Here is a 25727-nt window from a genome sequence, read left to right on the forward strand (position 1 = left end):
TATTTTTCTATTTTATGACTTTGCCTCACCCAAGTGGACGCTCACCACATCCATTAGTTTTGAGTTTACCCCCCACCAACCCCCCAATCCCTGGAGAATATTATTACCCTGTGAGCACCAGAGTGTTGATCAGTTAGTGCCAATTTGATGGCGAGTACATGTGGAGCCCATTCGTCCGTTCTTGTGATACCTCACTTTGGGGGATGGGTTCAAGCTCTATCCAGGAATATATAAGAGGTGCCAATCACTGTCGTTTCATACAATTGAGTATTATTCCATTGTATACATATACCACATTTTAATAAGCCACTGATGAATTGATGGGCACTTGGGTTGTTTCCACATCCTTGCAATAGTGAATTGTGCTGCCATAAACATTCGGGTGCAGATGTCTTTATTGTAGAATGTCTTTTGCTCTTTTGTTTAGATGCCTAATAGTGCTATTGCTGGATCAAATGGTATTTCTATTTTTAGCTCTTTGAGGTACCTCCAGATTCTTTTCCACAGAGGTTACACTAGTTTGCAGTCCCACCAGCAAGGTAGGAGTGTTCCTATCTCTCCGCATCCACTTCAACATTTATTGTTTTGGGACTTTTGGGTAAAGGCCATTCTCACTGGAGATAAGTGATACCTCATTGTGGTTTTGATTTACATTTCCCTGATGATTAGAGATGATTTCATATGTTTCTTGGCCATTAGTCTATCTTCTGTTAAAATGTTTCTGTCCTGTAGGCTTTCTTTATTATTATTCTTTATTCTTTTTTGTTTTTATTTTGTCTGACTGGGTTATTTCAAGGGACCTTTCCTCAAGTTCTGAAATTCTTTCTTCTCATTAGTCTGTTTTGACATTCTTGATTGTATTTTCAATTTTATTCGTTGAATTCTTCAGCTTTAAGATTTCTGTTTGGTTCTTTTTTATCTACCTCTGTTGAATTTCTCATTCAGATCATGGATTGCTTTTCTGATTTTTGTTGAATTCTTTGTATTTTCTTATATCTCACTGAGTTTCTTTAAGTTCATTATTTTGAATTCCTTTTTAGTCATTTCATGATTTCCTTTTCTGGGGGTCTGTTACTGGAGGGTTATGGTGTTTCTTTGGCAGTGGTATGTTGCCTTGCTTTTCATGTTTCATGTGTTCCTACATTGATATCTGAACATTTGGTGGAACTGTCACCTCTTCCAGTTTTATGGAGTGGCTTTCATAGGGAAGGACTCTTTTCTGCAGGTGTGTCCTATAGTGTCAGTTGGGTAGGGCACTTGGCTTTTGTTCTGGGTAGGTGCAGTAGTGTAGTCTCCAGGTGGTTTTTTGGCTGTAATCATTGTCAGCAGTGTCTGACAATGAGTGCCTCAGTGGCTTAGATTGCAGTTGTTAGTGGAGGCAGTGGCACAGCTTTGCTGGGGTAGGTGCTGCCTGGCTGGCTGATTCTCAAGCCCTGTGATGGTGCATGCCGGGTGAAGTAGCTCCACTTGGTTCCTGGAGGGCATGCACAGTTGGTGGCAGCTCTGGCAGTTTAGGGGTGATGTAGTTTTCTGATGTAAGAAGTCTCTGGGGGAAATGTGATTCTCTACCATATGGTGCTGTTAAGTTTTTAGTGCACTAATTTTTTTTTTTTTAATGTTTGGAGTATTCTGTTTTATTTATCTCATTCTACTGAACTTCAGGCAAGGCAGAAAAAAACCTTCAAATTAATAGCTTGAAATACTTTTAAACAGCTAGAATTCCAGCTGTTAATGTAATGAAAGATAACTTACACAATATTACACAACTATGTAATAGAGTATCAGTGTAAACATAGATAAATAACATAATGAAGAAGTGCTTGTTTTAGATTGTTGCAGAGGTGCCTTAAAATGAGGAAGATGTCTCTAATAATTCAGACTCTTTAATTTAGTTTAGAAAATGTTCAACACCCTTTCTGAAAGGGCACTGTGCTCTAGACCTTCCGTGGGCCTATCAGTTTCCTAAGGCTGCTGTAACATGCTACCACAAACTGGGTGGATTAATACAGCAGAAATTTATTTTCTCATAGTTCTAGAGGCTAGAAGTCTAAATTCAAGGTATTGGCAGGCCATGGAGAGAATGTATTGCACACCTTTCTCTTAGCCTCTGGTGGTGCTGGCAATCCTTGGCATTCCTTGTCTTGAAAATGCATCACTCTAATCTCTGTATCTGCATCTGTTACCTGATAGTCTCCCTCTGTGCCCATCTCTTCTCTTCTTATAAGGACATCAGTCATAGTGGATTAAAGATCCCCCCTCTTCTAGTACTACTATACTTGCAATGACCTATTTCCAAATGAGCTCACATTCTGAGGTTTGGAGAAGGACATGGAATTTGGGGGGACTCTATTCAACCCAATACATGGGGCTTCTAAATTGGATAACAAATGGCTTCTGCCTTCAGAAGATACAGTTCCTGATATAGTTGGGGAAGTGGACAGAGGAAACTGATGCAAGGCGATGTGTTCAAGTGGTAATGGGTACAGAATACTGTATACACATGGAGGAGTCAGTGACTAGTTGTGACTACATGGTAGTCATGAAAGGCTTCAGGGTATAGGTACTGACAAGCCTGAAGAATGACTAGTATACAGAAACAGAAATGCTGGGCATTCTTGATTGAGGGACCAGTCCGAGTAGGCACAGTGTTATAATTGTGCACCTACTATGTGCGATGTGTGAGACTTGTAGAGTGTATGGCTAGAGGATTGCATGGCCTTTGGGTAGTGATTACATGTATGGTGGTGGCCACTGGGAAGGGATGGAGAAGGGAGGAGAGATGAAGTGAGAAGGAGATAGGAAAGGTGATGGAATCCTCATTGTTTCTTTCCATGAATGACTGCCACAGAGTGGGATCTTCAGAGGTAGTATGTAGGCGTGGTCAAGGGGAATGGTCAAGGATAGGCTGGGTGACCATTCCCTAAGGGAGCTCTAGTAGACATTGCTGAACTCAGAGGAGCTAGACTAGCTGATTTTTTTTCTCTCTGTGCTTCAGTGGATGCAGAGGACTGCGTGAATGCTATGCTTTTTCCTAGCTCTCCAGTTCAGCAGTTATTAGGTAGAAATATCTTTTCACTGATCATATCTTGTGTTTCTCACTAGCTATTACGCTTTTTATTCCTCCTTCCTTTCTTTCCATTGCACACCTTCCAGGCACTGGAGATACAATAGTGGACAAGGAGACAAAGTGTCGTTTTAATTTCTTCCCTATGGCACTGGCACGAGGAGTACATAGTAGGTTTTCCATACATGTTGCTTTGAGTTGGGTATGAGTGAGGAAAAATGACAAGGCACTTTTGCCCAAGGCAGTAAGTTCTGCTTCAGAGTAGAACTGCTTTGAACGATGATTTCGGGGACCTCCTTATGAGGAGGTGGAGAGTAGGAGGCTGCTTATGTGATGTGTGATTTCTGAGTCATCAAAAAGGCTCCTTTGCCTCCTAAAATATCTCCTTCATGCAAGCTTTAGGTGCTTTTAATTCCACTAGTGGAAGTTGTTTTCCCAAGGTTTTCTCCTCTGCTAGAATGTAAGTGCCCTGTGGAGGGAGGATCCATTTACCCTCATTAGCTTTTTGCCCCTTAATATGAGGGTTTTCTCAGCCCTTTCTGCATAACAGGTTTTTGAGAAAAGCACAGAAAGGGAAAGGAGACCCAGGGGAGGAACATTGGATGTACCAACAGTAAACTTTGTCAAAGTTAACAGTTTGGATGAGACTGACCCTGGGGGTGCAGTCCCTTGGTCTAGAAAAATCCTTTATGATTCTTGCATCCAGCCATTTGCTTGTGTATGTTGGACAAGAAATGATTATTTCTGTTGTAAGTTTTATGGCTATGAAACTGTTGTTTTGTTTTTTAAAGGGCCATAAATCTCATCTTTCCCACTCTTCCCTCAACGAAAATAATTTGTGTGACAACCTGATTTCCGATCTGTATTGCCAAGGCTGTGCCACGTACAGTTTATGTGTTCAGAAGGGCTCTGTGTTTTTCAGGGTAGGCTAATGCTACTGTGATGAATATTCCCCAAAGTGTCAGTGGCTTATTTCAGAGGTTTCTTTCTCATTTATGTCACAATACAACTCAAGTTGATTGGGGGGAAAGGGTGTTCCATGTAGTCCTTCAGGGACCCAGGCTCCTTTCATGCACTGGGTTCACCATCTTTAATACATGGCCTCCAGATCTGACTAGCCTCATCTGAAAGGCGTTGTAGGGGAGGAAAAAGCACGTAGAGAAAGCATACTTATTTTTAACTGCATTGGCCTGGAAGTGACACAGATTTCACCCCACAATCCACTGGTGACATCTAGCCCCAGGGACACACCCACATGGAAGGAGATGCGAAAATATAGTTTAGTTGTGTATCGAAGAAGAGGAAACAGTCTCAGTGGGTCTCTGATACAGGCTTATCAGAAAGCATTTATACATTTTCATTCTGTCTGCGACATAACTTGACCCTTGGGTTGTTGTCATTAAGAGGTCAGTGGACAAGAGAGAATAGCAGTGACCTAGAAACTTTCTAGTGTTTAGACAGTGAGAAACCATTCAGTCTGCTTCATGAAGGACACATCTTTCCTTGGATTTTTGCTATATAAGGGAGGACAATGTCTTGATTCAAAGAGATGTCTCTGTTTTGTTTGCTTGTTTATTTGCTTTTTAATGGATGTAGTAAAAAGCTAAAGGCGATTTCTCTTGCATATAATCTTGCGATCATTTTAGAATAGGAGTTTTTGTGGTTTAAACAGTATGACTTCTCTAATATGTTTGAATTCTCTTTGCTGATAAGAGTATGTTAGCATGTGGAGAAAATTTAGAGGTCCTCAATCCACCACCCTCGTTGTCTAGAGAAGGGAATCCAGAGGTAACTGAATTATCCAAATTTGCAGCAAGTTAGTGTTAATATGGGTCTCAGACCACATCGTCTAGATTTCTACTCTGGTGTTCCTTTTACACCATGATGCCATTCCCTGCAGAACGACTATTTGGAGAATAGGCCTGGCCTGGCGGGATCAGTGGACACCAGCCAGAAGGGTAGAGCCTTGACCAGATGAAATCAGAAGGTTCCTTTTAGCTCTCAGGTTTCTTGATTGATCTTGTTAAGTATTAATAGGTGGTGTCTGATTGTATGATCCCTGGCCTGACAGAAGTGATGTAGCCTTTCAAGAATTTATAACTTTCCTGAGAAAATAGAATCTTATTTCTTGAGTCTTCTCAGCTATTTCTTTAATTCATTTTTAGCTTTTTTCAGCTATTTGTTTTTCTATATCTTTTTTAAATTATAAAAGTTACAATCATAATTGTAGACATTAAGTAAATATATAAGTACATAAAAATATATACAAATATAGTAAAAATTTTCCTGTAATTCCATAACTTGATAATGCAGCAATAACCGCCATTGATGTTTTGGTGTGTTTCCTAACCATTTTCCAACACATATATATTTGCATACTTATGTACAATATAACTATAATAAAATGTTATGCAATATTATGCAATATGAAATATGCAACCCTTAAAAGTTGTTTTAAAGTAAGTTATGGTATGGAAAGATGCTCATATATTTGTTTACTTATGCAAAATATAATTCTATTTGTTTTGTTTGTTTGCTTGTTTGTTTGCTTTTCAATGGAAGTAGAAAAAAGCCAGTGGAAATCTCCATTCCACACATCTTGCGATAAAATTTTAATTTTATTTTTTTAAGAATTGTATAATATTGCATCTCATAGAAATACACTAGGCTTTAAGTAATGGTCCAGGTGGGGAGGAGGGCAAGGAGTAATATCTTTGGTTCTTTTGGTTGTTTGACACCATGTTCCTCTTCTCATAGGGCATCAGCAGCTTGTTCAGTTCTCTGAAAGTTGTCCGGCTGCTCCGTCTTGGGCGAGTGGCCCGAAAGCTGGACCACTACATTGAGTACGGAGCTGCTGTGCTGGTCCTGCTGGTGTGTGTGTTTGGGCTGGCCGCACACTGGATGGCCTGCATCTGGTACAGCATCGGGGACTATGAGATTTTCGACGAGGACACCAAGACGATCCGCAACAACAGTTGGCTCTACCAACTGGCAATGGACATTGGCACCCCTTACCAATTTAATGGGTCTGGCTCAGGGAAGTGGGAAGGTGGTCCCAGCAAGAATTCTGTCTACATCTCCTCGTTGTATTTCACCATGACCAGCCTCACCAGTGTGGGCTTTGGGAATATTGCCCCATCCACAGACATCGAGAAGATCTTTGCGGTGGCCATCATGATGATTGGCTGTAAGTATGACGCTGCTGGGACAGGGGTGGTAGGGACATACTGTTTGGCCATCTCTTCTGCTAGCTGGAAATAGGGCAATGGCTACTGTGCCAGCAGGATCAGGGGTATAATAACTTAAAAGAAGGGACAAAATTTTTTTTAAGACTAGGTTTGCAGTTATTCTAATAAAGCAGTACATGCTCACTGCAAAAAAAATTTAGAAAATACAAAAGAATACAAAGTAGAAAATAAAGTCTGTCCATAATTCTATATCTCACAGATAACTGCTGTTACTTTTGTTGTCTTCTCTTACAAGGCTATTTTCTGTGCATATCTGAACACACAGATACAGATTTTTATGAAGTTAAAATGAGATCGTGCTACACAAACAATTTGGTAAACTGTTCATAGAACAGTGAATTGTGGAAGTCTCTCCATGTCTGTTTTTTTTTGCCTTTTTTTTTTTTTTTTTTTTGAGGCAGAGTCTTGCTTTGTTGCCTGGGCTAGAGTGAGTGCCGTGGCATCAGCCTAGCTCACAGCAACCTCAGACTCCTGGGCTTAAGCGATCCTACTGCCTCAGCCTCCCGGGTAGCTGGGACTACAGACATGTGCCACCATGCCCGGCTAATTTTTCTATATATATTTTAGTTGGCCAGATAATTTCTTTCTATTTTTAGTAGAGACGGGGGTCTCGCTGTTGGTCAGGCTGGTCTCGAACTCCTGACCTTGAACGATCCACCCGCCTCAGCCTCCCAGAGTGCTAGGATTACAGGCATGAGCCACCACGCCTGGCCCTTTTTTGCCTTTTGATAAAAATTGTATATATTTTAAGGTGTATGATGTGATATTTTGATATACTGTACATATACATAGTGAGATGATTATAGTGAAGCAAATTAACATATCCATCTCTTCCTATAGTCACCTTTTTTTGGTGAGAGCACTTGAAATCTACTCTTTTAACAAATTTCCTGTATACATTACACTATGGTTAACTATAGTTACCATGCTAAATTAGGTCGATTTAAACATAGCTCTAGATCTGCACAGCCCAATATCATATAAGAATAAGAATATATGAAAAATGAATGTAAAACATCTCATTAATTATCTTTTTTATATTGGTTATATGTCAAAATAATAATATTTTAGATATATTGGGTTAAATAAAACATTATAATTTAATTGGTTTTTTTCCTTTTAAATGTGGCTCCTAGGAAAATTTTAAATCTTATTTCTATTGGCTAGTGGTGGTCTAGGTCAACATTTCTGATATCTGCTTGATAGTTGAGAAATTTTCCAACTCAAAAAAGAAAAAAAGAAAGAAAGAAAGAAAAAAACACACACAGAGACAAAAAGGCTCTTATCGGGTTGAGAAATAATAGGTTATTGGAGTAATTTGACTGCATTGAAAAACAACCCTAGTTCTTGAGGAAGATACCTAAATCTGAATCATTTACCCATTAACCATTGTGTAGCTGTTCCTAGTGCTGAGTCTAGAAACAAGTTTTGGCTGCAAACGGGAATGAAGTCCCTTCCTTCAAGGGAGTCTTAGGTGGGAGTGAACCTAACAGCAGGTGGGGAGGGCAAGGGAGGAAAGTAAATGTGCTTATGTGGGTTCGATTTATTCTGAAACTGCCAAGAGCACCCTGTTGGCACTTCAGTGACAAATTGATCTGGGAGAGAACAGTCCCCTGGTGAAGTATCAGTTGGGACAGTGGTCTGGTTACTCTGGAGGACTCTTGGGCTCTGGTTCCACAGGCAGCAACCTTTTTGCTTGATGTGCTCCTTCAGGGTGCAGTTGACGAATTGATGGTTACACCAGCCAGGGACACCTGGGGCTTCAGCTGGCCTTGCTTTGTCTAACTGACCAGAGAGCCAGCACCCCACTTTGTGAGTGGACTTTGTTACCCCAAATTGTCACATTTGCTGCTTCCGACCTCCTTTTACGCAGCTATCTCGTCATGTCTGATGCAGCCCTTTCATAAAAGCCCTCTCTGCAGGCAGAGCTCGCCTGAGAGTATTTACAGAATGTGTCCAAGGGGGTAATTGATTTGTGAGAAGCATGTGCCAACGGAGCTTTTGGGTTTGCTCCTTATTTTAAAATGGGTTTTAATAGAGATGATTGCTTGGCCATGGGAAGCAGCCTTAAGGATCTGTGGGTGGCTAATTGCTTCAGCTTAATTAGAACTTGAGGTGCTTTCTCATGGCACAGAAAAGGATTTTAAGACCTTTTGCTCTTCTAAAACTGTCTTAGCTGTGACTGCACCTATTTTTTAGGCCGTGCTTGCAGCATTTTTGTGAGCCTTGGGGCACCCAGTAAACAGCCAGATGCACCGCGCTCAGGATGCGATGTGATTTCCTTCTCTTACAGGGGGAGACGAGACACTCTGTCAGTCTAAGTACCTCATTATAGCCATTACAGAGAATTTTCTAAGAGTGGTCAGTTAGAAAATGAGCTCCATTTCATGGGCTCCCCAAAGGCTTTCAAATATGAGTAGATTTCCCTGCAACTCCTTACCTGGAAGAAAAGAAAACAGTTCTGGTGGCATACAATAAGGACAAGCAATTTGCTTTTTTCCAAAACCACTCTTCTATGGAGAACATAATTTCTTGGGTAGAGTCTCCAGGGAAAACCTTGATGATTACCACCTCTTTTCTCTCCCCACCTTCTCAGAGTCAGATATTTCTATTTCTTTTTTAAAAAAGTATAATACATGGGTAGTCACCTCTGCATTATGCAGCCAACTATGATGTTTAGCCAAGCACATCTATTGAACACCATTTCCTGAACACTTGTTATTTTCTAGGCACTGTGCTAAGTATGCCACACACGATTTCTGCTGCTCACGACAACTGTATACTTCAGAGGTGATTATCTCCATTTCGTAAGGAAATGGAGGCTCAGAGAAGTTCACTCACTTTCCCAAGAACGTGGGGCTCGTAGACAGGAGGGACAGGAATCAGATCCAGGCCCCTGTCCTGTGATGCATGGCCTAACAACACAGACTTCCACGGTCTCTCCATGTTACACACGGACACATTGAAAATTCTCTCCGTAAACTTTAACAAGCCAGCAGTTTCTGCGGTGGAAACTTTCTCTGCTTGTTTGTTGTTATCATATTAATTTAAAAACAAGATTATGGTACAGACTCAGGGGACCAGGTGCTTAGGAAGTGAGCTATTTTTCAGCAACATGTCACTTACCGTTATAGCTATTCCAGTCTCCGTGTGACACACGTCTGACAAATTCTGTACTAGCAGGAAAGTTATTGCATGCCGTGTAATGCGTTAGTAATTACCCTCGTAAACTCACATTCCAGACAACCTTTGTTCAGGACAACTGCTGATGTCTTATTAGATTTATGGGGTTCTTGTTTATCTTGCTTTGCCTGTGTGTACACATGTGCACACTTACCTCCTTCCTGTACAGCTCACAGGACTGGACTGGCACCAGAGTGGAGATCTCTAGTGATGGGAAGCATCGATCGCAGCCTGTATTTATGCAGAGGTTGCCCTGGCGGTCAGGCCTAGCATTCCTTAAGGGGTAAAAAGAGACACAAAGCCAGTGGGCTTTTGAATTACTGGGTAGTTATAATTTTTTTTCCTCTTTGCATTGAATTTTACGTGCCTTAGTAATATTTCTTGGCTACTCTGTTGCAGTGTAGTAACCATAATATAGATTATCCAAGCTTTGTGTTGCCTTTCCTCCCTGATCTGTGCTCTGAACATCTCATTACAACTGAGCTAATTCCCCCAGAGGATGCCAGGAAGCAGGAAAACTAAATATTTTCAAGCTAGCCCACCTTTCTCAGTTCTGATTTAAAAAAAAAAAAAAATGTGCATTAGGAAAGGTGAAAACTGTTGGTTGAAAATGAGGTTTTGTGATTAGCTCTGGGTTTCGGGGATCTATGACATCTCCAGCTGCCTGGTTTTATGTCCAACTTCCATTCTGGGGTCTTGGTCTGGACCAGAGAAAAACCAGCCCCTCCCCTGGTCTCCCTGCCCTAAGTCCAGCAGGGACTTAGCCTGAGGTGTGGTGAATAGACTCACTTTTTTGCACACGTCTCTCCTATGTATTGGTGATGCTGAAAGAAGCACAGGCCACACCAGCCCCCTCTGTGACATCTGGGAGAGGATCTCCCCCATTCAAGAGGCACGTACTGCCTTCCCCGACAGAGACCAGGCTAGGTGCTAAGGATTCAGAGACTGCCGCCATAGCTGGTGCTCTCAGGGAGCCGACCGTCTGGCGGTGGTGGAGGTGGGTGGGGAGGACAGAGATAGGCCCTATCAGCCCACTGGACATGACAAAGGCCTGGAGATGGAGTCTTCACCGTGGCTAAACCTTGCCCTGGCCTCCCAGGGCTCCCTCAAAAGAGGAAGCATTGTCAGGGGCAGAGTCCCTTTATCTGGGAGGTCTCAGTTTCAGGTTAGGGACATGACCCCGTCTGAGGGAGCTCTCCAGGGAGAATTTGATGGTGAAGAGACGGTTCCCATTTTCTAAATATGGGCTTTGCACTTTTCTGATTCTTTCCTCATAATGTCACTGCTGTCATCCTGTCATTATAAGTCAGCCGCATCCATTTCCTTTCTCTCTGATAACGGCAGGGGGTCTAGACGTCGTCCTCCTCCGGACGTTCTCCACCCCCAAGCCTGGCATTTGGTCTCCTGCCTCAACACTGCACACCTGTCTCTTTGAATTCATTCCTTTCTTCCCAGTCCTCCTCCACCTCAGCTCCTTAGAACCCTAGCGAAATGTCAGTGCTAAAGGGACTCTCGTGAGCATCTGTTTGGTCCAGAAGAACCTCTCCTTCTAGTTCTTCTGGGCCAGATGCCATCCTGATCGATGCTTCAGGCAACCTCCCCCCAGGCCTGGGTGTTCCCAGACAGCAACTGGGTCTACCCCTAGTGGTTTCCTTATATTGTCTTCTCTCGTAGTGGAAAGGGACACCAGGTATTGCACCCCCGGACACTTGACCGAGCAGCATGCTTTGTGGCCTCACTTCCATTTGGATTGTCACTTGTATTCAAATAGGGGTTTTTCCCTGCCTCCTTCATGACCTTGTTTAAAGAGTTCTTATTTATTTCCATTTCACTTTTGCTGAATATCCATTTTTGCATTCTATATCAATATACGGGTTTTTCTAAAACGATGTGGTTTACAACTCCCAGGAGGTTAAAATGATACTTTTAAGAGACTTCAAACACATAGGGGACTCTTAATAAATATTTATTGACTTGTTGAATCTGAACAGCTGAGAAAGCCTGGATTTTTAGAAGGAGTCTTCAGTGCTCTTGGCAAAGATTCTTTTTTTTTTATAGCATATGGATTCTGCTGCTGGACAAAGACCCAAAGTTACAGTGGCATCAACAAGGCTTCCCGAAAGCTTAGGGTTGGTCTGGCCACTCTGCAGTCAACAGAGACCCAGCTTCTCTGCTGTGTTCAACACATGACTTCCATATGGGGCTCCCATATGGCTGTTCCAACGTCAGCCATATATTCTTATCCCAGAAAGTAGAAAGAAGAGAAAGGGGAAGGTTGGCCACACTCCTTGCCTTTGAGACCAAGACTAGGAAGTTGTCTAATACTTTTGTTCCCATCATTCTCTGAAACTTGGTAACCTGGCCACGCTGAGCTGCAAGGGAGGCTGGAAAATATAGTCTTTACTTTGGGTGGTCATGTGGCCAGGTAAGAGTACAGTAATATAGACAAGGAGAACAGATATTGGGGGATGACTGTAAGTGTCTGTCTCAGCTTTCTTCCTTTTCCTCATCTTCACTCAATTAATACCAGGAACTATTAGCCCTCCAGGACAGGCAGATGCAGTTGTAGCTTTATCCCGGAATTGCTAGTTGAGAGGCTCAAGTCCTATATCTGCTCTGTGCTTTGGGTTGTACCCTTTACTTTTTATGGATTAGAGGTAAGAGGCTATCCTGACAATCTCACTTGGTGGAAGTGAAAACTAAATGGGATAATGATGTATGACAGCTCTTAGAAAAAGTTTAAAATTCAGATGCCATGATTTTATTGTTGTTAATAACAGTGATTGTTTCTTGCTCTTCCAAGTTAATTCTTTATTTCCTGTTCTTAGAAAAAAAGAAAATAATGATTGCTGCTCCCTTCTCAGGAGCATGAGAAGGCTGTTTAATTTCATTTTTGGTTTCTGTTTATTTTGGGAAATGGGGCAGTGTTCAGAATGCTGTGGGAGAAATAACCTTTCATTTCTCATTTATTCTTAGAGTTCTTTTCTGGCCAGAAAATCAGCTTATTTTTCTCTAGAACCTGATATTTTTAAAAGTTCTGCCTGCCACTGTGCATTTCAGTTGGATATCCCCATCTTTGACACAACCTTCAACTAGTTCTGTCTTCCTCCTCTCCTCCCTCTCTCCCCTCCTTCAGAACTCTGGTTACTCCCACCCTGTTCTCAACCCTTAGTTACTTTGTGCTCCTAAGGCTGATGGACCCTGTTCTGTGTTTATTCACTTGCACTTACTTTATACTTCTCTATGAATGATCTTATGACATCATAGTTATTTTTTCTGCCTGCTGTATATTTGATCCAGCTCTAGTGAGACTTGAAGCTTCTGGAAGGTAGCACTTGTGATTTCCCTGTACTTCCTCATCTCCTTGTGCCTGGGCACGTGCTGCTGGAGTGTAGGAAAGAGTGGGGCCTTTGGAACCGAGGCTTCCAGGCCCACTGCTACCCTTGATCAATGCTTGGACCTTGGGTAATGTCCTCAGCTGAAAATGGAGGTACCGTTTGGGGATGGAAAAACAAAAAGATGCAAAGTATCTAGCCCAGTGTTTCCACATGGGCTGTTTCAACAAGGGTAGCTCTCTCTCTGCTCCTGTGTTTCCTTTCTGGCAGCACATTTATAGGACTCAACAAACAATAATGTTTCTCCAACCATTTATTGGTCCTTTGGGTGTGCTCTACTTTAAGAGAATTTGAACTTACATAAAATATCAGATGCATTGTAGTTTTTAATGTATATGTCATTAAATATAAGTATATCTGGATGTGAGCTTCCCTGGATAGAAAGCTTAAAAAAAATTGGCCCCACTGCTGAGCAAGTTATGGGAAGCTCTTAAATGAGAAGTCATTTCGTGTGGTTGGGAGGCCTTCCAGGAATCTCTGTCCAGGCCTGACTGACAGGATCTTCACTGGGCAGGAGTGCTCCCTCTGGAGACGGGGAGAAGGGACTAGAAACCGTCATGCCCTGAGCACTCAAGACATGCCGGGTGTCATGCTGGGATGTTTTTACTGCCCAACAGCCACATTAACAGATGTTCTTATCCCTGTTTTGCAGATAAGAAAACTGAGGTTCGGAGACACAAAATAACTTATTCAAGGTCACAGTTTAAGAGGTGGCTGAACTGGGTTTTGAATTCAGTTTTATCTGACAACAAAGTCTCGCCCTTGTTTTATTGCTCTCCTTGCTGGTTATTTTGGAAAGTGGCGGGAAAATGTCCTGTGCGGAGTGTGTGTGTGTGTGTGTGTGTGTGTGTGTGTGTGTTGGCGCAGAGTAAAGAGTTGGGGAAAGAAAGGGGCAGTGGAGAGATGGCAGGGAGAGGGCGCTTTTCCTGGAAGATCTCTCTATTATTTTGCTGTTTTTTTTTTATTTCAAAAAATTTAGGGGATGCAAGTGTTTTTCGTCATGTGGATATATTGTATCATGCTGAAGTCAGGGCTTTCAGTGTAACTATCACCAGAATTGTACACATTGTACTCAATAAGTAGATTTTTGCCCTTCACCCCCTCCCACCTTCTTAGTTTCCAATGTCTGTTACTGCTCTTTATGGCCATATACATCCTCCCTTTAGCTCCCACTTATAAGTGAGAACATGTGGTATATGTTTTTCCATTCCTGAGATACTTCACTTGGGATAGTGGTCTCCAGTTCCATCCAAGTTGCTGCAAAAGACATAATTTCATTCTTTTTTATGGCTGAGTGATACTCCCTGGTATGTATTTGTGTGTGTGTGTGTGTGTGTGTGTGTATAGAAATGCTACTGATTCACGTACGTTAATTTTGTAACCTGACACTTTACTGAATTTATCAATTCTACAAGTCTTTCAATGGCGTTTTTTAGGGCTTTCTATGTATAAGATCATATTGTTGGTAAACAGGGATAGTTTGACCTCCTCTTTCCCAATTTGAAGGCCCATTATTTTTGTCTCTGGCCTGACTGCTCTGCCTAGGACTTCCAGTGCTATGTTGAATATAAGTGGTGACAGTGGGTACTCTTGTTATGTTCCCATTCTTAGGGAGAATGGTTTCAGCTTTTCCCCATTCAGTATGGTGTTGGCTATGGGTCTGTCAAAAATGGCTTTTATAATTTTGAGGTATGTTCCTTTTATGACTACTTCATTGAGGGTTTTTTCAAGAAGGGGTGTTGGATTTTACCAGATCCTTTTTCTGCATCTATTGAGATGATCATGTGGTCTTTGTTTTTAATTCTGTTTATGTGGTAAATCTCATGTATTGATTTGTGTATGTTGGGCCATCCTTGCATCCCTGGGATGAAATCCACTTGATCATGGTGAATTATCTTTTTGAAATGCTGTTAAATTTGGTTTCCTACTATTTTGTTGAGAATTTTTGCATCTATGTTCATAAGGGATATTGGTCTGTTGTTTTTGTTGTGTCCTTTCCCAGTTTTGGTATCAGGGTGATACTGGGTTTGTGGAATGAGTTAGGGAGGATTCCCTCTTTCTTGTTGTATGGAACAGTTTCAGTAGAATGGATGCCAGTTCTTGTTTGTAGTTCTGGTAGAATTTGGCTGTGAATCTGTCTGGTACAGGGCTTTTTTTGTTGGGAGAGTTTTTATTACTGTTTCAATCTTGTTATTTGTTATTGATATGTTCAGGATTTCTGTTTCTTCCTGATTCAAGCTTGTGGGTCATGTGTTTCCAAAAATTTATCTATTTCCTCTAGATTTTCTAGTTTGTGTGTGTAGAGGTCTCCATAGCAGTCACAAATAATGTTTTTTATTTCTGTGGTATCAATTGTCATGTTTCCTTTTTCATTTCTGATCATGCTTATTTGAATCCTTTGTCTTTTATTTCTGATTGATCTAGCTAGAGGTCTATCAATTTTGTTTGTCTTTTCAACAAATCAACCTTTTGTTTCATTTCTCCATTGTATTGTTTTTTGTTTGTTTGTTTATTTGGTTGGTTTTCATTTTGTTTAGTTTCTGCTCTAACTTTTCTTATTTCTTCTGGTAGTTTAAGGTTTGGTTTGTTCTTTTTCTAGTTCTTTGAAGTGTGACATTAGGTTGTTATTTTATGATCTTTATTTTTTTCATGTAACCATTTAAGTCTGTGAAATTCCCTCTTAATATTGCTTTTTCTATATTCCATAGATTTTTTGGATGCTTGTGTCATGTTTGTTGTTCAGTTCAAAAAATACTTTGATTTCCGTCTTAATTTCCTCATTGACCCAAAGATCATTCAGCAGCAGGTTGTTTAATTTCCATGAATTTGTGTAGATTTGAGAGTTTCTCTTGGAGTTGATTTCTAGTTTTTTTCACTGTGATCTGAGAAGATCCATGGAATGATTTTGATTTTTCTGAATTTATTAGAGTTGTTTTTTGAGCTAACATATGATCTATTTTGAAAAATGTTTATGTGCTGATAAGAATGTGTATTCTGCAGTTTTTGGGTGGAATGTTCTGTAGATGTCTGTTAGGTTCATTTGTTCTAGAGTCCTATTTAAGTGTAGTGTTTCTTTGTTGATCTTCTGCCTTGATAATCTGTCCAGTTAGTCAGTGGAGTGTTGAAGTCCCCAGCAATTATGATGTTGCTCTTTATTTCTTTGCTTAGCTGTAGTAGAATTTGCTTTATGAATCTGGGAGCTCTTATGTTAGGTGCATATATATTTAGGATTTTTATATCTTCTTGTTGAATTGCCTTCTTTATCATTATATAACAACCAAATTTTCTGTTTTTAATCCTTGTTGATTTAAAGTCTGTTTTATCTAATATCAGAATAGCTATTTCTGCTTATTTTCAGTTTATATTTGCATTTTCCAACCCTTTACTTTGAAACTGTGAGAATCATTGTGAGTTAGATGGGTTTCTTGGAGATGGCATATACTTGGGGTATGTTTTTTTCACCCATTTAGCCAGTTTACAGCTTGTAAAAGGTGTATAAATACTGTTTACATTCAATGTTAGTATTGATATATGAGATATTGTTCTTTTCATCATTTTGAATGATATCTAGTTGCTTTGTTTTCTCCCTTGTGTTACTATTTTATGAGTTGTTAGCTTTTACTTGCACGTGTTTTTACGCTATTAGTTATTGATTGCTCTCTTCCAGGTATAGAGTTCTTTTAAGCATTTCGTATAGGCCAGGTCTAGTGGTGACAAATCCCCTTAGTGTTTGCTTGTTTGGGAAAGACTTTATTTCTCCCACATTTATGAAACTTACTTTTGTAGGATACACAATTGTTGGTTGGAAATTAATCTGTTTAAGAAGACTAAAAAGGGGACCCTAGTCCCTTCTGGCTTGATAAGTCTCTGCTATTAGTCTGGTGGGTTTCCATTTGTAATCTACTTGTTGCTTTCATCTTGTAGCTTGTAGTATTTTCTCCTTCACATTGGTCAGGCTGATGACTATGTGTCTTGTTGATATTGTATTTGCTATGAATCTTCTGTGTGTTTGATGACCCTCTTACTTGTGGATATCTAAGCCTCTAGTGATACGGGGAAAATTTTTCACTATTATTCGCTCAGATAGGTTTTCCATGCTTATTGCTTTTTCTTCTTCTCCCTCCAGTATACCTGTAATTATTATATTCATTCACTTTGCATATTCCTATGTTTCTCTCAGTTTTTGTTCATTGTTCTTTTTTCTGCATTTTTTTTTTTTTTTTTTACTAACTGGGTTATTTCACAATCCTTGTCCTCAAGCTCTGAAATTCTTTTTTCTGCTTGGTCTAGTCTGTTGTTAAAGCTCTGCTGCATTTTGAAAATCCTTAAAGGATTCTTTCATTTCTTTAACTTCTGTTATCTCTTTTCTAATATTTCCATCTCTTTAGTGAATTTTTTGTTCACATCCTGAATTGTTTTTTTGTTTTTTGTTTTTTGTTTTGTGAGATGGTTTTCTACCTTCTCCTCAATTCCATTCATCTTACTTGCCATCCAAAATCTGAATTCCATGTCTGTCATTTCAACAATTTCCTTCTGGTTGGAGTTCATTACTGGAGAGCTTTTGTGATCCTTTGGAGGTTTCAAGACAGCCTGTTTTTTTTATGTGGCCAGAGGTTTTATGCTGGTGCCTTCTCATCTGGGGCCTCCTCTCTCAGCTCAAAACACATGGCTGATATGGTACACCTGTTCTCCTCTGCTTGGACCTCTGTTGCTTGGTGAAAATAGGGATGGGTCCCTGGATGGTGTGTTTGGGTCCTGCTCCAGGAGGCTGACCAGGCAGGGGAGGGGTAGATGCACTGTGAGCCTTAATGCTGCTGCTCTTCTATGTCTCCCCTGTCCCCCTGTGATTGTCACTAGGCCACTGTGGCAGGGCTGGCCCCTGGTACAAGGTGCATACATACAGTGTGGCTTGGTGGTAGGCCAGGGCATACATGCGGTTTGAAGGAGATTTGCTTAGTGCGGCATTCCCATGCGCAGGCCTTGGTGGCTGAGGTGCGAGGTGCGAGCAGGGTGCAGTGCAGATGTGAGGTATAGTGGGCCTGGGGGACAGAGCAGGCCCCCAGTTCCAAGTGGGCCAGTGGGTCATAGCTCATGTGTGGGACCCCTGGACACAGTGGTCCTGTGGGGCAGGGCACCTGTGTGAGCTAGAGCAGGACTGTGGGGCACAGTGCTCGTGCATACAGGGCATGGTAGCAGTGGGACAGGGCACACACAGCACTCAGGGCATCTGAGTAGCCCAGGTTCGCAGTGTGTAGTCCACCCAGATCCAGAGGTGGTGGCTGCACTGGCTTTCACCCTGCTTGGGGTCTTCTAGGCGCTAGCAGTGGTGGTGGTCCAGCTGTCCCAACAGTGGCAGTGGCCACCGAGGGCTACAAGCATGTGCTCTGCCTGTTTCCAGCAGGAAGTGTGATTGAGTAGGATCATCCAGGCTATAGCAGTGGGTGCTGGGCCCATGGTCTCCTGCTCTGCCCAGGTTTCCTTGTGGCAGCAATGGCAGCAGTGGTGCATGTCACCTGCCCATGGGCCTACGCAGGTGCTGGGATTCCCCACTCCCTCCTCACCAAGCGGGGCAAGGGGAGGGCAGCAAAAACAGATCTGACCCCTGGGCAGAAGTACCATTCTGGGGTTGGGCTGCTACAATGGCACCAGCCATAGCACCCATGGCTTGCAAGCCAGCCATCCCTTCTCTCTGGAGCAACACAGCTGAACGGCCTCCAGTCAGGTCTCTGCATCAGCCTGGAGGCCTGGTGCGGTGGAGGGCTCTCCTGCCGCTCAGGTCGCCGTGTCCTTCAGGGGAAGTGTGGAGCCTGGGATTCTCGCCTCTGTCCCTTTCCCATGTGTGGGCACCTTGCCTCATTACCTCTGGTCCTGCTGAGTGGGACCCTTGTCCCACTTCTGTCTTCTTCACTCCTGCCTCCTCTCCGTGGATTCCCAGTGCTCTTGCTCAGAGGATGGATCCAAAGGTGGGTATGTATTTGCCACGTTCAAGCCTTTCTGTGAGAATGGCATTGTGTAGCCCGCTTCTAGCCTGCCATCTTGGCCCCCTCTATTTTGATTTATAATTATGGTGATAAAATACCTGATTGCCTATACTATGGGAGGACATTAACCTTGTTCATAGCTGGATTACTGCACCAGGCAGAGGAATTTATCAGTTTTAGATGTTAGGAAGCTCTGATGATGGAATGCCAACTGATGAGGGTCATTAATCTCTGACTTTATGGGTACCCACATCATTTGCAAAAGTTTTTTGTTTTTTTTTTAAAAAATAATTTCCATCCAAATGGAAATTGTATGTGGAGATGTTGCTGTAATCAAATCTTTTGTTTCTATTTAGCTTCTGTGTTGATTGTCATCTTTGAAACTCACAGTAGTCCAGGGGCAGGTAGTGTTCTCCCCATTCAATGGATAAGGGAACTGTGGAGTGACTTTGCCAATGGTCACCCAGCTAGTGAGAAGCAGAGCTGGGCTCGTCACTCCCAGCCCAGTGTTGTTCTTGCTCTTGTAGATCACCATGGCAGCAGTTGGTACTGGAAGCCACAGACCACACTAATGCCAACAGATTGTGGCAGCTGGTCCCTTCCTGGGATATCCGCAAAGCTTGAAGAGAAGGAGTGAAGCTGGGCAAAGAGTGGTTAAACCCTTCATTCCACTATCAGCAAAGGAACTTGATTAACCAGATTTCACACCTCTTCAGCTGCTTGCTGTCAAGCATTTATTGTGGCTCTTAATTGCTAGACTGACAACTACAGGCAGCTAGAGAAAATTCATGCAGAGGAGAAAAGAATTTTCCTTTCTTTCTTTAAAATTGGTGGGAGGAGGGAAGCCCACAAGGGAAATAGTTTCTAAAAATACATAAATAAGTATGGTCCCTGAGAAAACAAATGTTAGATTTACCTGCACGTCCCCAGAACCTCCATCAGTCAGCAGTTAGCTGAGTACCTCTGGGTTCGTTTGAGTCCTGCCCTGTGCCAGGCACTGTGTATGCACCAAGGATGGAGCAGTGAATGAGGCAGACACAAGCTCTGTCCCCTCTTTGCTTGCAATCTGGTGGGGGAGCCAGATGAGTCAATAAGTGAGATGAATCTCCACTAAGGAAAGGACAGGTTGTTATGGGAACATGTACAAGGACCTCTCCCCATTGAGGAGGTCAAGGAGGGCTCAGGCAGTACATACCCCATTTATCTGAGAAGAGCCCTGGGCCAGCCACTGAGGGCCTTCCTGAGATTTATCACATTGCGTTGATGTGTTGATGTCTCCCTAACTGGACTTCAAGCTGCCTTAGGTTAGAGGCCGTGTAAGCCAATCCCTGGTCCACAGTGGGCTCAGTAAATATTGAATGAGTGGAGGAAGGCAGGAAAAATAAGATACCATCCCTTCCTCAGTTTGCTTACAATCTAGTTTGGGAAACACAAACGTAAACAGGGAAAACCATGTGAAACTGGCAAGCATTAAATGTTCATGAAATGAACTTTCAGACTCCTGGGAAGACAACAATCATTTCTGTAACGTGGCAGTGAGGGTGTTATGAAAGAGAAGAGATTTTACTTGGCCAATGAATAATGGGTAGGATTTGTATCACTCACAACAATGGGTACGTAAGAACACTATTAATAAAGATGAATAATTGAACATATACTGTGTGCAGAACACTTTATATACATTCTTCATTCACCTCTCCTAACGCCCCTAAGTCATAGGTTTTGTTATCCCAGTTTTACAGGGGAGGAAAGTGAAGCTCAGGGAGGTCCTTATCTTCTCCTGGCTCAACCTTCTTATGAATGGTGAAGCCAGAATGCAAACCCAGATATCTGACTCCCAAGCTCATTGTCTTTCCACCACTCTGAGTGGCCCCTGCAGTCACTATCAGCAATGAGGATGGCCCTGGAGCAGAAGGCTGCAGAGAAAGCAACCACCACCCCTTCCTGCCAAATATTGGGAAGAAAGAAAGATGTGCTCTTCCTAGAGGGACTGAGCACCTGCTCTGTGCCTCTTGGTTTGTCAGCCCCATAGACTCCGTTTTGCAGTAGGCTAGTGCTTGGTGACCACCTCTGCCAAGAGACAGGGATTGCAACCCATTGCAGTAAGGCCAATTTGCTGAATTTTTTGAACACCCAGATCTCCATGGTCTTCAATTTAGAAAAGGCACTGAGATGTGGTCTTGATTTTTTACTTGGAAGACTCCAGCAGTTATTTCTGGATCCTATCACTCAGTTTGTTAGACCCAAAATACCATAGCCCATGATGGTACTAGTTCAGCTTGTTTCCATCAAAGACTGCCCCTTTCTCCTGGACAGCCCCCTTGGAATCAGTGCTACCCAGAAAGGAAACTATCCAGACAATAAAGATGATTTAGGAATGCCATCTCCACTGTCAATGAAACCGGCCAAGCTGCATATGCATCTGACTTTAGGTCAGCAGCAAAACTTACATTTCTATAATCATATAGCATAGAAAATCCATGCGATCAAAAGAGATAAGCATGGATATGAATCCTGGCTGTACTACTTAATAGCCAGGTGAACAAACTAACTAATTTCTAGGCCTGTTTCTTCATCTGAAAATGGGAATGATGCAAACTAAATGACATAAATGAAAGTAAAGTCTCTTTCCTTTTAGAACCTTTGTTTCTACCTGGTGTTCAGTCCAGAGTCACAGATGGCCTATTAGTTGACGTTGATGCCACTCTTTACCCTTTATCTGTATTGTTTGTTCATTAATTTGGGTGAATTTTTCCACCATTCCACCAGGGACTTTGGTAGGTGTTGGATGAGAGTGTAAAGGCAGGGAGAAGGTGTTATGCACGAAGCTAGTAATCGAGAACAGAGATAGCACAGTGCTTTGTATGAGAGGAGCTTGATAAGGGTTTGTTTGTAGAACTAAATGTCAAGAAGAAACTCTTCTGGTGAGGATGCAGCAAAACAAGGAGGTGTTAGGGCCAACTCCATAAATCCTCCCCTGACAGAGACTTTGCAGCCTCACAAAATGTTTCCATTTTCACTTTTCCCCATTGTGGTCCTCTCTGCGTACGTGAGAGAGAACAATTTTAGCTTTCGTGAGCTAGAGGTCTGGCTCTGAATCATAGCTACATGGTGGTAAAAACCCACCATCGCTGCAAGAGAACTTGGCAAGGAAAGAGGTCTTGGTAGGAAGAGCGAAATGAAAGGGCAGAAGTCTTTAAAAGAAAATCAAATATGCGAAAAATCACCAATGAGTCCTGCAGTTGCTGATGCCCTGCTTGCCTTGATCAGGAAGATGACCCTTTGTTCCTCCTTGAGGGAAGGAGATGGGAAGAGGAGCTGGTCTGGGCTGGAATGGGGGTGGCTGAGCCAGAGCTGGGTAGCAGGGGATGGCAGGGGGGGATGTTCCTCTGCCTGACTGTAAGCACCTAAATTGGGGCCAGACCCCCTTCTTCAAGCTCCCTGGGTTTGATATGTAGGACGCAGAATGTACCCATTGGAGAAACTACAGTAAACTCCGATTTCCTATAGAGCCAGGTCCAAATGTGCAAATTAACAGAAAACAGCAGACTGCAGTCTTGCACTGAAAACACAAAGTGATCGGGGCTGTTGGGCCATGAGACTATCCATCAGGCCCAGCCTTGCAAGCAGGAAGGCCAGGGACAGGCAGAAGCCACAGTTTCTCCCTTGGCTGTCTTTTTAATTCCTTCCCCCCTGGGAAGCTCAGGTGTTTAATTACACAGAGCTGTGCTCACATGCAAGCGCAGGCAGCCTTGGCTGGAATCCAGCACCTTGACAAGTGGAAGGGAGGCAGGATTTCCGAGTGAAGGCCTTTCTGAACACATGGTTGAATGTGTGATTTAAGCCTTCCCTCTTTGCTTCTCTCTCTCCCTCCCTTCCACAGATATTTATTAAACCCCTACTATGTGCCAACCACTTAGAAATGGCGAGAGGACAAATGGATAATTAGCCATTCTTTTTCTGTGATAGTTAATGGTCTCATGGGTACTCACAGAGATTGAGTTGTCAGGATTGAGAAGAACCTCAAAGTGGTTTCCGAGGTTGTACTGTGAACCCTGTTTCTACCATCCTTTGCTTTTGCAGTTGGCTTTTGGAACCCAATTCCATGACTTGACGTTTATCCCAATGTGTCTTCCCACCTTCCTTGACTATACCATTTTGTGAACATAGACATGGAGCAGAGTCACAGTAACAGGAACAAAACAACGGTTTCTTTTTCTGTTGCTTACCAACAAGATCGTTAGACCCCAACTTAAGTGATAGGGTATTAGTGATGTCTCACGTTGACTTGGGGTGACCATGGCTGCCTAGTCGTCCACCTGATAGGATCTGCTCTCCTTCCCTGGCCACTCCTGACACATACCACATGGTTCCTCCATTGCTATGTGAATACCCCCTGCTGGCATAGATCCTTTTCTCCATCAAAGTGCGGATGTTACTTTTACTGTGCCACCCCTCATGATGTGCAGAAACTCAGTAGTTTGCTCCAATGTGGGGGAAGCATCTTCCTCCATCGGTGCTCAACTCTGGCACTGGGACAGAGCAGGATCATGTCATGCTGCCAGTAACAGAATACGCCTTTCCTTTGACTTGGTTTTGTTTTCTCCAGTCCCTTTTCATAGACCCTGACTAGAGTTTGGTCCAGAAGACACTGTGGTGCTGGACTCTTCCTTTCCTGCTCTTGCAGAATCTCACCCTATACCAATGTTCCTAGACAAAGCTTGTTCTTGGCAAGCATCTCTACATGCAGAAATCACGTTGCTACTGTCCTGTGCTTTGGCAATGGCTTTTTAGACTCAACTTCATGATTCCCAGTAGGGTGGGCCCTTCCCCATTGGGCGGTTAAGGAAGGTTGTTGTTCCCTGACTACTTGGAGGTATAACCCTGGGGAGTGGCCATTTGTCCCCACACACCACTCGCATCTCGGTGGTTCCTGGCATCTCTCCTATAAATAAATTTTAGCCTTTTTTGTCTCCACGTGCTCGCATATAGCTTTAACCGAGTTACAATTTCAAATTTATTTTTATGATTGATTGTCAAATATATGATTTGCAAGTTTTTTCTTCCATTCTGTGGGTAGCTTTCTCACTTTCTTGAGGGTGTCCTTTGATGTACAGAAGTTTAACATTTTGATGACGTCCAATTTATCTTCTTTTTTTTCTTTTGTGATTTGTGCTTTGGGTGTCATAGCTAAGGATCTTGATCTCTAATCTACTCTCTTGGTTATTGCCTCCCTAGCCTCAAGTCGTCCATGAGTTTGATCAGCATGACAGCGGTTGGAGGGTGTTCTGGCCCATTATTTCTTCACGTTCTATCGTGCAAAAGCAGGGCACGCTCTAGAGCCACTCTTCTCCCACTCTCTGCAGAAACTTACAGGGGGCATTTCCCTCATCTGCCAGTGAGAGGATCAGAGTGAATAGGAGGGAAAGCACCGGACCATTAGGGACACACACAGCTCATAAACCCCCAACTGTATTATGGATCGGATACTTGGACACACTGTTTTTCACATTTCACCCACTGGTTGTCTCATTTCCATGTAGTGAAGAAGGCATAGAAATAGTTATGAAAATCAGTTTTTCTGGGATACTGCTGAAAGCGGGAATCAAAACTGTCACTGTGTGGAATGACAGTAAGCACTACTGTCCAGTGGGTGCCCCTGAGGGTCAGAGGGTGTTAGCTGAGTCTGGAAGGAGCCCTGCGGTACTGAACGGTGATAGCTGCCCCGGCAGCATCTTGCCGTCCCCTCCCCGGCACTGTGTCGCTCATGATGCCGTGGCAGCCAGACGTGACTGCTGCTCCCCCCATATGGAATCATCGACCTGCTTTTCACAGTCAGCTGGGCCCTGGGGACCTGGCTGTTGCTTATCCCCAGGCTTAGAAGCTGAGAACAAGGCTTAGGTCGGGGACAGAGCTCTCATGAGGTCACATGCTGACTTTTCCACAACCAGCTCGGCTGAAAATAGAACCCACAGCTTCTGGGAGTTCAGACCTGACTCCATGTTTGCCACCTCCCTTGCCCCCTCCACCAGCTGCTCCTCAAAGGCCCTGACACCAGCTGACAGAGAGCGAGGAGAGCACATCCACATGCAGAAATATGCAGGTGAAGTCTGAGTGGAGGGAAGTAGGGCTTACACTGGACTAAGTGGATTTGATATAGGAAGAATGAAAATAGTAATTCTCATTCCCTACATTGATAGACTGCTTTGGGCAAACACAGGGCTTTGTACGTATTATGCCCCTTAATCCTCAGAGTAACACAGTCAAAGAAGTGGGGCTCAGCGTGATTGACCGGTTTTCCTGAATGACACAGCTGCGGGGTGGAAGAACCAGTGCTCATGCCTGGGTCTTCTGAAGTGTTCCCTCAGCAACCCACAGCTGCCGCTTTGAGAACCCCACTGGGAACGAGGACAGGGTAGTCCAGTCCTACCTTGTTCTCTTTTCACTGAAAGACACGGTGCTCGCATAGAACTCTCTGGCTCTAAATCGTCACTGGGAACAGTTTATTGGTGGCGGTAGTCTCAGTTCACTCGGAGCTACATGCCAGGATCTGAAGGCCGCATATCTTACTCTATAGACCCAATGTTTGGCTCGGGGAGGCGTGTGTGTTGGCTGTTTGGATTATGGTCAGACTAAGGGAGGAGCTTTAACTCCAAGCCCCTGGTTTTCTTTGTGTAGAAGCTCAGCAGTACCAGGAAGCCTTGCTTTTCTATGTTTGGATCAGTCAGGATAATGACAATGTTCGTGATGATATTAAGAGCTAAGATGTGGCCAGGCACAGTGGCTCATGCCTATAATCTCAGCACTTTGGTAGGCCGAGGCGGGAGGATTGCTTGAGACTGGGAGTTCAAGACTG

General features: G+C 43.0%; 1 protein-coding gene across 2 annotated transcripts in view; it reads left to right on the plus strand.

Annotated features, from left to right (window-relative positions):
- The window catches only part of KCNH1 (potassium voltage-gated channel subfamily H member 1), a 311923-nt gene that overhangs the window by 120843 nt on the left and 165353 nt on the right, over positions 1 to 25727 (plus strand). For both annotated transcript variants that reach the window (XM_069459283.1, XM_069459284.1), the window contains exon 7: positions 5822 to 6251. In XM_069459283.1, the coding sequence (XP_069315384.1) occupies positions 5822 to 6251 (430 nt within the window). The remainder of the gene's footprint in view (positions 1 to 5821; positions 6252 to 25727) is intronic.

Source organism: Eulemur rufifrons, chromosome 27, assembly GCF_041146395.1.
Source record: "Eulemur rufifrons isolate Redbay chromosome 27, OSU_ERuf_1, whole genome shotgun sequence".
NCBI classification, from domain to species: Eukaryota; Metazoa; Chordata; class Mammalia; order Primates; family Lemuridae; genus Eulemur; species Eulemur rufifrons.